Here is an 18094-nt window from a genome sequence, read left to right on the forward strand (position 1 = left end):
TTAGGTTAGTGCTGCCTGTAGTCTGTGGATCACCCCAGTCTTTCTGCTCCCATGTACTTCCATAGGTTGCAACGTTGGCACCTCAAACTCATATCAGCAACTGGATATTTGTAAGGGCTTGATAAAAATTCGGTAATGTCATGGGAAATAAAAATGCCATTTTCCTGCTATAGAAGTTACATAGTTAGTCTGGCTGAAAAAAGACAAAAGTTCGTCCAGATTAACCAAAAAAAAAAGTTATAGTCCTATGCCCAGAGTTGATCCAGAGAAAGGCAAAAAAATACCCAGCAAAGCATGATCCAATTTGCTCCTGCTGGGAAAACAATTCCTTCCTGAGAGGCAATCAGATATTCCCTAGATCAACGTTATGTATAAATGTTAGTATCCAGTTATATTCTGTGTATCCAAGAAATCCAGAAGTAAGAAACTGAAGAAATGTTTTGCATTTTGGCTTCCTATGAGGAGAGGGAAGTTTGGTGGAAAAGGAAGTTCAGCATTATTGATGAATAATTCACTATGTACACTGTAGCCCAGGGGTGGACTGACCATTTGGAAACTCGGGCACTGCCCGAGGGCCCGGGGTCAGTAGGGGGCCCCATGAGATGCCCCTGGTACCTTTTTCATAGGCTTTTTTGAGTTTTGGCAAGGACACAGGGGCTCCATGATCCCCTATTGCCCGGGGGCCCCATGAGTTGTCAGTCCGCCCCTGCTGTAGCCTATACGTACAAAGTAAATATGATCAGTTTACAATTTTGTTGTCCAGTCATTGAACCAGTGTACATCCATAGGGTAGAGCAGGGGTTTACAAACTTTATAAACAAAGGTCCAGTTTACAGTTCTTCAAACTCTGGGGGGCAGGACTGTGGCCAGTGGAAGTAGAAAATGTCCCAGGGTCATTTGAAGTAAACAATGCCTCAGGCTTGGTGGTCAGTGGGAATTAAAAAAATTAAATAGTGCTGTGTGTCAGAAGAAGGAATAGTGCCCTATTGTTGGTGCCAGTGGGATGAATAGTGTCCCATCACTGATGTCAGTGTAAAAAATAGTTCCCCATTGTTGGTATCAGTGGGAGAAATAGAGACAGGGGAAGAATAGTGTTCCATCGTTTATATGAATCAAAGGAATTATGCCCAATCATTGGCATCACTGAAAGGAAAAGGACTCCATCATTACTGTCAGTGGGAGGACATATGCCCAATGTTGGGGTTGGGGAAGGAATGGTGCCTCATCATTGATGTCAGTAGAGGGAACAGTACCTCATATCAGTAGGAGGAATAGTGCCCTGGGGGACAGATAAGGCAAGCAAAGGGCTATAGTTTGGAGACCACTGAGGTAGAGTAAAGAAGTAGAGCATTATCACTTTCCAAAGTGAAGCCAATTACACGAAAGAAAAATAAAAGCTGGATTTTTGCTTGCACATAATTGGATGGAAAAAGCCAACAAAGCTTCACCTTTTTCGCTAAGCTTAGCGAAAATTCCAGTGAACCTAGTCTACTCCTTTAGTAACACAACCACACTGTCCAATATATTGTATATTCAAATTTGCTACTTCTCTCCAAAATAATTGTTTGGATCTCCTACAGATCAATTTCTCAAACAAGTAATAAAGATTCTCTGTGGCAGAAAAACCCTTCAGGGTCAATACAATCAGGCTTGGCAGCTGGGGAATGAGACAAATCTGTTCACTACAATTGAATGTATTCAGAGCCTTGACTATTGGAAAAAACAAGCATTTTCGGTTTCATTATCCTCTTTTTCCTTCATGTTGGTGAGGATTACCAAGGTAATTTCAACCATACACATTTCTTTAGATCCTGTAAACAATGTTCCTTTTTTCTCTGTAGTCTGCCTTTTTGTTGTTGTCATTTATTCAGTCTGTATAATTGGTAACAATTACATTGTCGGAGACAGAGGATATATTTGTCTCATGGCACAGAAAGATCCTCCATGGTGCAGTTAGAGCATAATAGAAAGACTGGAGTGCCATGCAACTAAGATTACTAATAACGATTCTTGTTTTCTGCACAGGAGAAAACACTACTGGGTAAAAATAGATAAAGATTAGGATAAATACAATAGAAGCAATGAAAACAGCTATGCTATTTAGCTAGCATGAAAGGCTTGATGGGTAAATGAAAACCTGTATTACTTAATAATGATGGGCCTTCAGCAAGATTGACAGATAAAAATACATACATAATACAAAGTATGACAAAATAACAATGTAAAATTTATTACAGCGGGAACATATATAAGACAAAGCACATTGATTAGCCGTGTCAAATTCCTGTGCTTTCTAAAACTGAATATGTGGTTAAAAGAGGATCCCAAACCCCAGAGAGTCTTCATATTCTAAGGGCCTATTTACACTGATACATTAAGGTAACACGCAATAAAAAAAAAGATATTTGCCACACATTACCACAATTAACTTGAACACATATGGATTATGGTGCAGTTGCATTCCAATCCCTGGCACAGCCAAAATCAGATGGAGAGTCTAAGGTTTTTCACTGTGTAAACCAATCTGACTCTGTTGCATTACACAGTTGTAGGCAGATGCAGTCTGTTGTCTTCACTGTAGGTGCCGCTCAACCCGAGTGGTACTACAGCCTGGAGAGGAAGACATTAGAAATCCAGTTTCTCTATGGCTTCCTGGTCCCTGAAGGCAGCATTCTGGTTGGATGTGCTGCATCCAGGTGACCCTTGACAGCTATCTTGGGTCAGCAGAAGCTTTATAAGTCCCTGCCCTAGGTTTTGGAGAGCTTTCGCGTAGTGGGTAGAGTAGGGAAAGAACACCCGTCTGTGAGGGAAAGTATTAGCAGCAAGGAAAGGTTCCTGATGAGCAGGGACTGGCTAGGTACACGCAATCCTGCTACAAAAGCCTCCCCTTTGGGACCGGACCAGCCAGACCACATTTCACCCTCTGAAGACAGATGCTGTTGATGCATCTTTACCAGCTGCCTCTCTGCCAAGAATTAAACTGTGAGTGTTACCCTAAGCAGTGCTCTCCCTCTGGGATTTGTTTGTAGTTGAGCATTTTCTGCAATACAGGTTTGCATTATCTGAAACCGGGCTCAGTGTCAATACTGCCACTGCACCACACTGCACCCTCCTACACAGTGCTGCGAATTTAACATTTTTCCAGGCACTGGGAGCTAGTGGAAGCTGTTTGGACACCTAACCGGGGAAGCAACAGGGTCAGCAGAGTGATGAGGCTCCTTCATCGTCTAAAAAGCCAGCAAGTGCAGTTTACAAGCCAATCTGATTATACAGTGTGGTAAGGGAATCTGACCAACAGGATGGATTAAACAGAATTACAAATACTTTTCAGCTAAAACAGTTCAAATGTGTATTTCAACTGTTAATCTAGCTAATCAAAAGTGCAAATAATGGCCATGGAACAAAGCAAGAACACTGACCTTCTGTATTTGCTGGCCACGGGACTGTAACTCCTCACTCTGGCTTATTAGTGGGTGGGGAGTATTTAATCTAAGCTTTTTTGTGATCCATCGAATTTCTGAAAATGTGCTTATTGCCCTCATTACTGGGTTCAATGGTCTGTGGACTAATTCAGCTGCACATCTATATCAAGCGGTACCCCTCCCCACATCTAAAGAGCCCTTTAAGACTTCCCTTGCACTCCAGCACCTTGAGCCTTGTTTAGTTGGCATTGAATTTTTACCCCCTGATTAATTGTTTCAATTTTTTAATATTGGTCTAATCTAACTACCCTGACACTACCCCCTAAAGATTCATATTTTCTAATATTGGTCTAATCTAACTACCCTGACATTACCCTCTAAAGATTCATATCAAGAACTAAAATGCGTTGGGATTGTCATATGAAATATTGTACTCATGTGCCTCATGGTGGTTGTATAGATTTTCGTATGGACCAGATTTTTGTACTTGTATGTATGGTGTTTTAAAATATATATTTTTGTAATAAATGTTCTATTTTTTTAAATCAGTAGTGTTTTTTGTGGTTGCCGTTAAAGTCCCTTTCATTTGCTTCTCTGTTTCCATTCATTGTAATTTGGGAGGTGGCACCTAGCTTGATCAGATTGGGCGCTCTCTTATAGTGAACACTGACCTTACTCAAAGTTAGTGGTTAATCAGACCTGGTTCACATCTATGTGGGTTTGCAGCCTGCGTTTGTGTGGGCATGGCAGTCCATTAATTTGAATGGGCTTCAGTGCCTGCATTTTGCCCATGAAATGTTCCTGCACCATTCTAAAACTGTAGCGGCCAGGAAATCCCATGGTACTTTTGTGATTTTCAGTTTAACTGTGGGCAGTTGCAGGAATTGCTGTGATTCCCGCACCCCCTACCACCTGCATAGATATGAACCAGGCCTACTTTTTTTTCTCTTTTTTTACTACTAAAGGCTCATTCACACAAGCGATAAAACCCCATAGTTGAAACACATTTTTACCACCTCAAATCTTATTTGCAGAGGCAGCTAATGCTTTCAGTGAGTGTAGTACCATCTAAGCACTACCCATTCAAGTGTATGGGGCTGCTCTGCAAGCTACCTACAACTGTGTGCAATGCATACAGTTGTGGCTTGCTAGTGTAGGGTTCAAGGGGTTAAAACAGGCAGTGAGGAGGTGATACAATGCCTTCTTGCCACCCGTCAAATGTCCTATGTAGAGCAATCCAAATGTAGATCCCTCTACAGAAACCAAAGCAAGTGTGAATGAGCCCTAACTCAGCAGAGACAATAAAGAGGTGAAAACCTGTAGGTCGGCATTAGTCATCTGTTACTACCTCCTTGTCAACAGTTTTATTAACTACTTCAAATCTGGACACTTTCACCCCCTTCCAGTCCATTACAATTTTCAGCTTTTCCCACTCTCACTCTCTGAATACCAATTACTTAGCCATGTGACACAGTCTCAAAAAAATGATACAAATTTCATTTGGGTACAGATAGAGTTTTCTTTTGGTGGTATTTGAGTACCACTGGGTTTTTTATATTTTGATACATAAATTAAAAAAGGACCAAAAATTTAAAAAATAAATAAATGCACTTTTATATAAAATTTTGCAAATAAATAATATTTCTTCATAAATCTAGGCTAAAAATGTGTTCTGCTACACTTTTGGTAAAAAAAAACCTGAATCAGTATATAGAAAAATAGTTTTTGGAAATTGTATTTTATATGCTTTTACTGAAGTAGTACAGTGTCAATATAGCAACAGCATACTACTTTTTTTTTTCTTTTACACTGATTGCTTTGCAGCCATGCTGGCTGTAATAGCAATCATTTCTCACTTTCTCTGGCTGCGTTCCTGCAGCCACTGAGAAATACTGTGAGAGCTGTGACTGGTCACAGCTTATCACATGGTACAAGGCTGCTGCGAATGCTGTGAATGGCCTTGTACCATGTGATCACAGAGCTCACTGTAGTAAACAATGATGCAAGGAAATTACATCTTGTATACTACTGTGCATGTGATTGCTGATTGGCCAATCAGCAATCACATGGTACTGGGGTTGCCCACAGCGGCCCGGTACACTGATCCATGTTGATCTGACACAGATCGCACAGATCATGCCGCTGCGCACTCTCAGGGAACATCCAACCGCATCGGCACTGCTCCCATCCAGCGGCTTATGTCCATGGGCTAGACAGGAATAGGTTAAAAGTTATTACTATTTAACCATTATTGCCATTACTAATACATTTCTAATACTAATACAATACTCCCACAGGAAAATGGTCCTGATTATACATTGGTCAATGAATACAGTCACCTTTCAGAGGAGTATTTAGTAAATGTGTATGAAAAGTATGCCAAAAACTGTAGTAAGCATATACTCATATTCATAAGGTTGCTGGATACCTATACTAGGGCTAGGCAACCTATTTTAGAATATCTGGAGGATATGACCGTTTCCATGCAGAGTGTGGGTGGTCATCCTCAATACTCTTTGGGGTTTTCCGCACTGTGATAGGCTATGATTTGATCCAGTGAACAAGGGTAAAGAGGTTGAGGCCTCAAAATGGGACCATTGTGTGGTCAGCAAAGGTGCCCATTAAATAAAAGCATGCTTCCAAGTGGGAAGGTCAGTATTTGTTGATCATAAAAAAAGACTTAACTAAACTTCTACAGGAACTTCCTCCTTCCTACAGGTTGACATCTGCTTTTAGTACATGGCTTCATGAATCATTTATGTCTCCTGGCACTGGACGCATGAAATAAAACAGGTATGTGCCGCAGTTTCATTGCTCTCAGTCTTGGTCAACAGTTAGAGTGCAGAAAACTGTAATGCAATATTTCAATTTCCTGGGCCTGTGATGACAGTAGAACAGGCATAAGAAGGATAGGGGTACATTTGCAAAGTTATCTGGTACACACACACACACACACACACACACACACACACACACACACACACACACACACACACACACACACACACACACACACACACACACACACACACACACACACACACACACACACACACACACACACACACACACACACACACACACACACACACACACACACACACACACACACACACGTGTGTGATTTAGAAGTATTGCTTACTTTAATATCTTTTTCTGTTGAGAAACATTTGACAGCTGTTTTTTAAAGCTTTTGGGAGCCTAGAAGAGCAATATGTTCTCTTGCCCCACTTACTGTGATTAGCACAAATCACACTGATAAAATGCACTATAGTTTAACCAGAAATATGGAGCTATAAATTGTGTAACTATCCAGTCACCTGAATCTTACAGCGAACCACAGAATCTCTGTACATATTGAATAATTTTATATCATAATATATTCATATCTGCATGCTGCATATTTTTATAAATACTTTTAAAACATTGGGCACACCAAATTACCTGTAGTTTAAGCTTCCGCCCACTCCAAAAGGATCAATAAATGCTCTTTCTATTTCCATTAGTTGATCGTTAATTTTTCTCACCTCCAGTGGACTTGAAATCAAAAGAAAACATAAAATATTCATTTATAGATTCATATCTGGTTAAAAATGTATTCATTTTATAATACGATTCATTTATTGGTGGGAATTCAACAAGAGAAATGTTGAAAGTACTTAACATTGAGAGGTATTGTGCCCAGACATATCAGATTGGAGCTTAAACAGTGTAGTTGTAAAAGGGTAAATGTGGATACCTATTCAGGTCGAATTAATCTTTAACTGGGGGTTTATCGATCATTTTTTTCATCCAAGATGCACACAACCTTCACCCAAGACTTTCACATTTTACTAATTGGACTCAATTGGAAAATGTGTGGATCCTGGGTGAAAGCTGTGCAGATTTAGTGGGAAAACATTTATTAAGAGACCATTTGGTGTCTTTTGTAGCTTACAATAAAACTTCAAGTTGTATTTCTAAAGCAAACTAAAAATTGCCAGGATTAAGCAGTTACTTACAGATATAAGCTAAGATTACTGTCATGTATCCCTGATTAGAAGAAAGTGAGGCAATGTGGTATAGGAGTGATCCCACAGCAACTGTGAGGTCTGGGAGTGAGAACCTATAACTGCTCTGTGTGACACCCATTTCCTTCTGATCTTTTTTTAAATGGTGTCCAGATACTCTGCAAAGGGAGAACTGAGTACCTTTGGCTAGTGATCAGGTGGCCTTTTTACGGTAGGGACAGTTTCCTGCGCACCATACAAAGTGTGCCATGGCTTTGAAATTCGTTGGTGGCCATGGTGAAAGATGGGTGCTGTCTTCAAGAACATGGCATATTGTAGCACATACTGTAACCAGACAGACCATATTTTACTGAAATCCATATGTATGATTTGATCACTTATTAGGAAGCTGTGCCCTCCCTTGGACAAGTGAAATCCTAATAGTATCACAGCTGCATGGCATCATACATAGTGAAATCGGTAAAATGGGGCCTTTTGATTTATTTTAAAATGTTTTAAGATATATAATAAAGGTTTGTACTTTAAAATTATACATTTGTCAGTCAGATTATTTTTCTGTGATGTACAGTTGATGGTGAATGCCTTATGTACAGCCACCCTAATTTCCTGATGGACAGGGTTTTATAGACGTCCGTAGCCAACATCTCAAGATCCATTTTGATGAACTTACTTCCATAACCTCCTCTCCTCACTGCACATGTTGTGTTGCTCTCTGTTTTGAAAATTCACTAACAGAAGTCAATTTGGGCAAAATAAGTATTTTAATAATTTTGACAACAGTGCAGTTTTCAATATGGAGGAGATCACTAGAGTCAATGGAGGTGCCTCATGGCATTGTATCTTAACAATGGAGCTGCACATCTAGATCAAATATGAGTTTTGGGTTCTGTGGATGTAGGTTTTTAATCTATCTAATTTTGTTTGTTGGTTGAACTCATTGGATATTGTCTGTTTTTCAGTCTGACTAACTATGTAACTATGTCTAGATCCTTTAGTGGCGGTTCACATACATGCAGATTGGATGCAGTTTGAACCGCATCCCATCCGAATGACATGTGAAAAAACATTGCTTCCTATGGTGCCCGATCACATATGTCCAGTGCACTGGTGGTGCGGATTCAGTGTGGTTTAAAAAAAGAGTCATGTACAATTTCTGAGCAGTGCCTTCAGGTTCAGGTGTGAATTACAGGCTTTTGACTTCTATGGGAACGGTTTCAAAACCATGTACAATATATATGTAAAGTGCATAAATTGACATCGCTATATAAGTACCTGAAATAAAAAAATAAATAAAACCGCATATGTGTGAACAGGATAAAATCCTGAGCTAATCCTGTCCTGAACCTGATGTAAGCCTGACATGAACTGCTGAATAAATACTGTGTCAATTAGCTGTGAGACCTGAGCTTCAATCTGCACCACACATGTGTGAATCTAGAGTTCTTAAAAATCTCTTTAAAGCAAAACTCCAGACAGATGTAAAAGACAATGACTAATCCCGCTCTGCTTACAGTATTATATCATTAAATGTATTTTAAAATACAAGCATTCTGAATTTAACCTGGTATCAGCCCAATGCAGTCCTTGTACAACAGAGTTAAAAAAATAAGCAGCACAATAAGTCAATTAGTTGCACTGCAGCACAAGAAACACGCTGACAGGAGGAAAAGACAGAGTGACAGAGGTAAGCTTATGAGTCTCCTGCTGCTTCTTTCACTGTCCAGTTACAAACTGGAGAGGAGAAACTTCCCCTTCCTGACCAGGCCATTTTTTGCGTTACTTTAACTGACAATTGCGCGGTCATGCAACGCTGCACCCAAATGAAATTTACATCCTTTTCTTCCCCCAGGAATTGAGCTTTCTTTTGGTGGTATTTGATCGCCTGTGCATTTTTTATTTTTTGCGCTATAAGCAAAAAAAGACCGACAATTTTGAGAAAAAAAACAATATTTTGGAATTTTTGCTGTTAAACTTGTCCAGTAAAAAATTAAAAAAAAAATCAAATTTCGTCATAAATTTAGGCCAAAATGTATTCTGCAACATGTCTTTGCTTAAAAAATTCCAATATGTGTAAATTAATTTGTTTATGTGAAAGTTATAGCGTTTACAAATGGCGGTATAGATAATGGGATTTTTTTTTTTTTCTACTGGTAATGGCGGCGATCGGTGACTTTTAGTGGGACTGCGGTGGACATTCTGACACTGGGGGAGGAACTAACTTGGTGTCACTGACATCTCCAGTGACACCATTACAGTGATCAGTGCTAAAAAAAAAAGCACTGACACTGTACTAATGGTACTGGGCAGGAAGGAGTTAATGTGAGGGGCGATCAAAGGGTTAACTGTGTGTGTTTTACTAGGGGGTGGGGGGGTGTTCTTCACTGTAAGCACACTGGTCGGGATGGCTGCACTGTGCACAGCCATCCCGAGCAGTGTGCTCGAGCTGACAGGGAGGAAGATTGCTTGTAAACAAAATTTTCCTCCCCGTCGGAGATGCTGAGTAATCAGCAGGCGCCAGTGGGTAATTACCGGCCAGGACCTGGTGATTGACATCCGCGGCCACGAATGGCAGTGTGAGTAGGGCGCGCGCCCCCTACCCAGAAATGCAATATATGCATTATATAATGCAGTATATCTGCTATAGGGCGGTTCTTAAGCGGTTAAAGAAAAGTCATGCCTGTGTGGTAGAGCTGTGTAAATCTTAGGACTGGATGGGGAAAAATAAAAATCATTTGCCAGGGAAAACATCTCTCTTATATGCATTTCAGCTGTGTATTTAGCAGTTTGTCAGGAGTTCAGCTGTAACTATTTCTGTCCAACTGAACCTTTTGGAAAACGTTGCTAAAGATGTATGTAAAACCATGGTCTTTTCTCTTTGATAAAGAACACAATGAACTCACCTTATCCATTTAAATCTAATTTATTGGCAAGCTTCTCTCACTAACCCAGATATGTCAAAATAAGTCATCGTATTATTTTACATTATATGACTAGGGAAAATTATTAAATACTCTTTGCTGCTATATACTGTCCCTCCCTGGTGTTCTGTCCTGGTTATGCAAAATATTTACTAGTGAAGATCTACATTTCCTTTGATACAAGATTACATGAACTGAGATTTAGTAGCTTGTGCAGATACTTACCAACTGTTCAAATCAGAAGAGAAAGAAACAACAGCAACCAATACCAACTCCACACATCTATACTGCCATAACGAGCTACTGTGACGGATTTTAATTGTGATTATTGGAGGGGCACAGGATTTTCATCCTTAAAGGTGGCATGGCACATCTGGTGTGTATTCAAATACATATAAGAAGATGTGTTTTAATCCATTATTTTTGGGAATATAGTATTTATTTAGGGTCCTTTCACACTGATCAGTCTTTCAGTTTTTTGTCCTCCTCTCTGCTGCCAACTGCTGAGACAGGGAAGGAAGCAGAGACGAGGGGGTGCCAAAGCTGCCGGAGAAATGTGAGGGCCACATGAAATAGCCTGGTGGGTCTTATTTGGCCTGCGGGCCTTGTGTTTGACACGTGTGCATTAGGAAATCAAGGGAAATAAATGATAAATCATTGGGTTATTGTGTACGGTCACTTGTTAGGTTTTTATTGCCATTTGTGAAGATGTACCTTTGTTCCCTGTCTGGACAGAAAGTGATGGAAAATTAACCTTATGGGTACGCAGACAATAAGAGCACAGTTTTAGTAGAGTTATGATAGAATTTCTTCAGAAAATGTGTTGCTGTCCAGTGTTGTCACTCTTGCCCTCCAATGAAGAATAAATACATGCAGCCCTGCCAACGCATATTACACACCTGTGCATGCCACAGCTGGCACCATCAGAAAACCTGCCTAAAAGATGAAGTACAGCAGTTGCTGGAGTTCATGCACATATGTTGGCCACAAAGGGTAACATTTGGATTTGCACCAACCAAGGTTTTGTGGCAAATCTGCTTGATTTGAATTTGCCAGGAAATGTATGTGTGATTTCACCAGCGGCCAAACCTGTTTAGCACTGCACGGCTTTTGAACCATGGTCAGCAGAGGTAGTAGGGATAATAATGGGGGTAATTGGATAAGCCAACATCCTTGCTATATAAGGGTGGGTTTAGAGTAGCCATATGGTCAGAGTACACAATAAAGTGATCACTTTAAATACACAAAAATGATTAGAAATAACTTTCCATAAATAAAAAGTTCCAAATTCGTGCTCCACGCCAAATTAACTCATGCAGAGTGATGCAAAAGTGATGATTTCTTGTGATAGTGTCAATACACTCCTCCTGTGGCTAAAATGCCCCCTCACCTTCAATCTGCGACCCAAAGGGCCACTAAGCCTCCAAAATCTCTCCTAGATCTTTCTCCAATGATGGTAAGTATCCTCAGTACTCCTTTCGTGGACCCCTTCTCAGGTGGATCAATACCCCAGACCTCTCAGGACAGTATCACCAGCTAAATATATCACTCACCATAGTTCATGGTGAGTGACAAAAAAGATCCTTCATAGTGTAGTATCATAATGTTAAATCAGCCTATTTATTAATATTGATATCCTGATATCCTGAGGAAGTCACGTGGTATAGTGACACAATGCGTAGATACGCCGTGACACAGCTTCCGGTCTGCGATGACGCACTTCCGGCGCGGGTGCCATCTTGGAACACCCAGATGAGTCCTAACCCATGCAGTACACCCATGCATGCGGTTTGTGAGATGTACAGAGCAAATTATTGAACTTGGTACAAGTGAATGGGCATTTTTTAATTAATAAAGAGGCTAATTTAACATTATGATACTACACTATGAAGGATCTTTTTTGTCACTCACCACGGACTATGGTGAGTGATATATTTAGCTGGTGATACTGTCCTGAGAGGTCTTGGGTATTGATCCACCTGAGAAGGGGTCCACGAAAGGAGTACTGAGGATACTTACCATCACTGGAGAAAGATCTAGGAGAGATCTTGGAGGCTTAGTGGCCATTTGGGTCGCAGATTGAAGGTGAGGGGGCATTTTAGCCACAAGAGGAGTGTATTGACACTATCACAAGAAATCATCACTTTTGCATCACTCTGCATGAGTTAATTTGGCGTGGAGCACGAATTTGGAGGATTTATGAACTTTTTATTTATGAAAAGTTACTTCTAATCATTTTTGTGTATTTAAAGTGGTCACTTTATTGTGTACACTGATCACGTTTGCAGTGTGTAAATTTATGTAATTGTATGGGGGGTTTGTTTATATGTACACTTATGTTGTAGGATTATTAAGGAATTGGTCCTGTAGTTTATACTGGGACCGTTGGTCACTTATTTATTATACATTTTAATTGGGGGCACATTGTGGCACTTTATTTGTTTATTTAAACACGTGTGGGGAATATGTAGTTGAATATTATATTTTATTTGAATATTTATGAATTGATGTTGGGGTAATATTAGAGTAGCGCTGCACTATTATTTGTTTAGTTGTATTCACTGTATAAGGTATCAGTTTAGAGTGTGAGCGACTTATATATTTTTAGGTACTCCATATAGTGCAGGAGGATTATATATTATTTATCATATTGTCAGTGTATGTTAGAATGGTTGGGGAGTGGATGGGGAGAGGATAGGAAGAGCTAACAATTTATACAGGGAAGGCTTAGGGACATCTGTGCTAAGCAGTGCTACTTCGTGCTGTGGTTTTCAGTGGTGGGCTCCATTGGCTTGTATCTCCCCTGTGTTCACAGATTTATGCACATAACCTCATTTTAGGACTATTATTGCTGAATCAGCAACAAGTATCATTGTTTCCCATATGGAAGAAAAATATATTTGAAATATATTTTAAAAATATTCTTCCCAAATATATTGACATAATTTTGAAATGCTACAATTTTGGCCATATTCAATATATTTCAAAACATATTTCAATAAAAAAAAAAAATTATATATATATATATATATATATATATATATATATATATATATTATATTGAAATGCATTTTTATTACAAAATATATGCAAAATATTTTTAAAAATACATTTCAAATATACAGTATGTCTTTAAAAATACAAATCTACATTTTGGAATGCATTTACAAATATATGTAAAAATATATGTTAAATTACTTTTTTATATGTTAAACAAAATATGAAGAATATATTTATAAAAAAATATATTTTTAAAAATATTTTTTTTTTAAAATGGGGTCTTTTCATTTCATTAATCTTTTTGTTTAAGGGTAGTATTCCTGGTAGTTGAGGCCATGAATGAAAATCATTTCCTTTCATAACACCACGTACAGCTTTAAGGCCCCGTTCACAATATTGTGTAGCGGGAATGAGAGTTCCTGCTATGCGATTCTGACATCACAATTTTCACGTGCTTCTGCATGTCATATATGGCAGCCCATTTACTTGAATGGGCTGCCCTATGTGGATTTGTCACCTGAAAAAGAAGCTACTGCTCCTGTTTGGGTGACAAGGTTCATGCGATTTTTAAAGGCATGGTTTGCCGAGCGATCCTGGCAAAATTGCATCGTGTTTGGGGTTCCATTAAAGGATAATGACACCCAAACACATGCAGCATGTTGAGCTGCAATTGCCAAGCAGCGATTCTGCCCACGATTCCAAATCGTGAGGTGTGAACAGAGCCCATAGCACCAGCTAAACCTGTAATTTAAGGGCTTGTTCAGGCTTTATTCATGGCAAACTGCTGTGATTTACCATGTAGGAAGTGTTCCTTTTGGCTGGTGGTGCCTTGCACTTGTAAAGCGCATAGCACTTTTTACCTTTTTTTTTCAGATTTATTGAAATGACACAGTGTGCACGCAGAAATAAACAGAGTTGCAGTGTGGGACAGAAAAATGCAGACATGTTGCAGATTTCTGCATCATCAAAAGGCTGCATTCAAGTGAGTATAGGGAACATACTGTAGAAAAGAATTGTTCAGTATTGAAAACCACAGGTCTCTGTATAAGTGTGAACAAGCCCTAAATAATTAGTAGATTTTCTATGTTGCTCCCAAAGCCATATAAAAAAAGCCCCTTCCTCTGCTGTATGTTTTTTGTACTGGCACGGTCTCCAAATAGCAGAGCCTGGCCTCCTAAGCTATTAGTTTGGCCATAGCTTGCCTGTAAGCCCTACAAGGGGCCAGAATTGTTTTCTCTACTCTATTGACTTCAACATGGCTCACAGCGAAATTTGTAGCTTGTAACTTCTTTAGTACATACGGAGAACCCTTGGCAAACCTAACCTCAGTCTCCTCTCTAACAGTTACAAAGAGACTACAGGAGATCAGCAGTGTTGATATGCAGAAAATAATCGTGAAGAGGAATGAGGAAAAGTAATATGATATGTTAAAAAATGGCAATTGTTTATCATACACAGGGGTTGTTTTATTGAAACTGGAGAGTGCAAAAACTGGTGCATGGTAGCCAATCAGCTTCTAACTTCAGCTTGTTCAATAAAGCTTTGACAAAACCTGGAAGCTGATTGGTTTCTATGCAGAGCTGCACCAGATTTTTCATTCTCCAGTTTTAGTAAATCAACCCCAATGTGTTTTAACCTCCCTAGCAGTCTGATTATGTCCATATTTCTGTGCTCAAAGCGGTACATTTTTTTGCATGGAAATAGGTTTTTTTTTTATTGTAGGCCTCTAATTTTTAGGAATAACTCACTGAAATCTGTCTCAACAAGAGTCTAGTAAACATCCCCGGTATGTTAAATTTTGAAACACGAAATCATAAATTATAATTTAATAAATAATCATAAAAAACAATATAATAATAAATTTAATTCAATAATGTAATCAAACCAAAAACACTGAAATTTGAAATATAGCGCCAAGTTCGCACACCGCTGAGCAAAGTCGCAAAATCGTTTTCAGTGTCTGATGACGAATATAAATAATCTTGCTCCCTGGTCTCCTCCTCCCACGCACGACTGCAAGACTTCTCCAGGTCCTCCCCCATCCTCTGGAACTCACTACCCCAATCCATCAGACTGTCACCTTCCCTCCTCACCTTCAGGCGCTCCCTGAAAACCCACCTCTTCAGGGAAGCCTACCCCACCCTCACCTAACAGCCGCTGCCCTTCCCTCCTCCTACCACTCCATCCCCCACAGCCATTTCCTCCTGTACCACTACCCCCTCCCTCCTAGATTGTAAGCTCGAAAGAGTAGGGCCCACTTACCCCTTGTGTGCTGTTTGATGTTACTGTACTGTTTCATGTACTCGATAAATAAATAAATAAATAAATTTCCCCACGAATCATTATCACTCAATTCTGCAAGTGGTTCTGATTTACTATCGCTGTTCTCTAGCTGGTCTAAAACTGCTTTTGACCTAAAGGGACGCCTTTACGCCATGGACGTTTCTCAGTTTCCAGGCAGAAAGAACAGTAAAAATGCAGGCAGGGCACAGGACAAAGCACTAGGGACAAAATGTATGTGAAATGGTTTGATACAGTAATGTTATACTATGTTATTTTAGTGTATTTAGTGAATGTCACTTTTTGTCATTTTCAAATTTCCCACCGTTCCATCCCTGTACGTCCTGACGCTCGCAGGGGGTGGAACCCAGATGACAGTTGCCGGCATCCGCCGGAGGACATTACAGGGGACACTGCAGGAGGGACATCACGTGAGCGCAGGACAAGGTAAGTGAAGATCAGATCCCGGAGCAGCACCGCATGGTAAGCCCGAGTGTAGCTCGTGGTTACCGCTTGTGGTACTGAAACTTTACCCCAAGCTACACTCGGGAATACCGCCAGGGAGGCTACCAAACTAAGTGTAATTCAGTTAAGGAAGGACTTTACCCTTAACAATTATGCTGCTAAAATTAGTGTGTGCTGAAAATTGCCTCCAGCATTGCTCCTGTTTCTTCTTTCTGGAGGCTGCCTTTTTGCTGAGCTCCCAGAGCCACTGAGCAGCAGTAAATCTTTAGGCTGTCAGCAGTTCGACTTCTGGTGGCTCTGATTTTCAGCACAGTGCAATAAAATAGAGAGCATATGCAGAGCAGGGAGAGACAGTGTATTACTGAATTTTAAACAGTATAGGCACTTATTTTTAATGATATACATTGCTTTACCTGCACAAGGGGCCAGAATGAAGTGATCTAGCAAGGCTTAATTTTCTGACTAAAGTTCCACTTTTACATCTACTATGTTTGTGAGACAATATTATGCATGAAATAGTGGCTGAAATTCACTGGCTTAGCAACAGTGCCCTTGGAAATTACAGTAAAATGGTGGAACCTGTGTTTCAACCATACATCATCTGTTCTGCCAATCAGAATAAAATTTTGCAGTGCAGAGGCACAGACTTATATTTCGTCATGGTGCTTGGCACAGGTGAGTTTCAGGTAAGTCGCTCTAACAGTGCAAGGCAACTAGATGAAACCATTAAATACATTTTTTATATATATTTAATTATAATATTTTCTCCTCAGCTAAAATATAATTATCTATTTATATTGTTATTAAGTTCTTTCATCCTGTAAGATGATGCCAATGGTGAACCTCTCCAGATGAACATAAATGAGAGTAAATGATACTTGGACTGTTGCACCCTATCCTTCACGCTGGGGAAATGAGCCTTATTGGCTGTCAAGGACAAGAAATTCACAGCTATGGAGCTTATGCTAATTTAAGTAACAGTGTGCTTTCCTGTAGGGAAACTCTTTCGTGGAAATGGGAATTGGGGAATAAAACGAGAAGCAGCATGTTAAATATAACAATAGCACTGATATTTCCTCTCTCCCAGGTCCAGGGAGACATTCTGATCTTATGAAAAACAGAATACTGGTTTAAGGTGGAACTCCAGATAAATGTAAAAACACCAATAATATAGTTACGTAATTATTCAAAATAATTAAATGTATACGTATAACATACAGCAAGCATAATTATTTGAATCTGTCTTGATATCAGCCTTTGACATTCCCTGCATTGCAGCATTTAGGCCTAGTTTACACTTGTGATTGGCGGGTGCATCTTTACTGCCCCCCAAGCAGCAAAGGTAGCCGTATGGGGGTATACACATGTTGCAGCTGTGATACTTTGCTTGCACCAAAAATGATCCCCCCAAAAGTACTGCCTGCTGAACGCAAGTGAACACACGCTAAATTCAAGTAACTGGACCTGCGCCACAAGTGCAGCATGATGGTGTAGGTTTTTAGGGGTTAAAACAAGTGGTAAGTTGGCAACATAATGCCTCCTTATTGCCTGTCAAACACCTTCTAAAAAGTGTCCCACCATGGATTGCTCTCCAAAGCCAAAGTGTAAACGAACCCTTAGACTGGTAGAAGCAGCATTGGAAGCCAATTAGGCTCTGCTTCATGCACATGCATTGACAGGGAACATGGTGGCAGGAGGACAAGGTAGAGTGAGCATTATTGTCCAATCAGGATGTGGGAGAAGGAGGAAGTGGGGAGATGACACCACTATAGACATTTGTGTACTTTAATAATTATTATTTGTATCTTCTTATCTTATTTACGAACCCTACAAAAATTAGTATCTGACCATTCTAGGACTGTTGGATCCTAGTATCTGCCCGCTTCCCTCTGCTGCTTTGTCACAACTCATACAAATAATGAAAGTACTGTCAGGGCTGCAAGATGAAAAACTTTTATTAAAACTGTTTGCAAGCATCTGCTGCTATCAGCCTATACAC

General features: G+C 39.8%; 1 protein-coding gene across 1 annotated transcript in view; it reads right to left on the reverse strand.

The window, feature by feature from the left end:
- LOC149460037 (putative N-acetylated-alpha-linked acidic dipeptidase) overlaps nt 1-18094 on the reverse strand; it is a 188679-nt gene that overhangs the window by 11948 nt on the left and 158637 nt on the right. The window contains exon 17 of the mRNA XM_089680257.1: nt 6867-6959. Coding sequence (XP_089536383.1) covers nt 6867-6959 — 93 coding nt within the window. The remainder of the gene's footprint in view (nt 1-6866; nt 6960-18094) is intronic.

This window comes from Staurois parvus, unplaced genomic scaffold (assembly GCF_062004578.1).
Source record: "Staurois parvus isolate SC_StPar_1 unplaced genomic scaffold, SC_StPar_1.0 ptg000237l, whole genome shotgun sequence".
Classification (NCBI taxonomy): Eukaryota; Metazoa; Chordata; class Amphibia; order Anura; family Ranidae; genus Staurois; species Staurois parvus.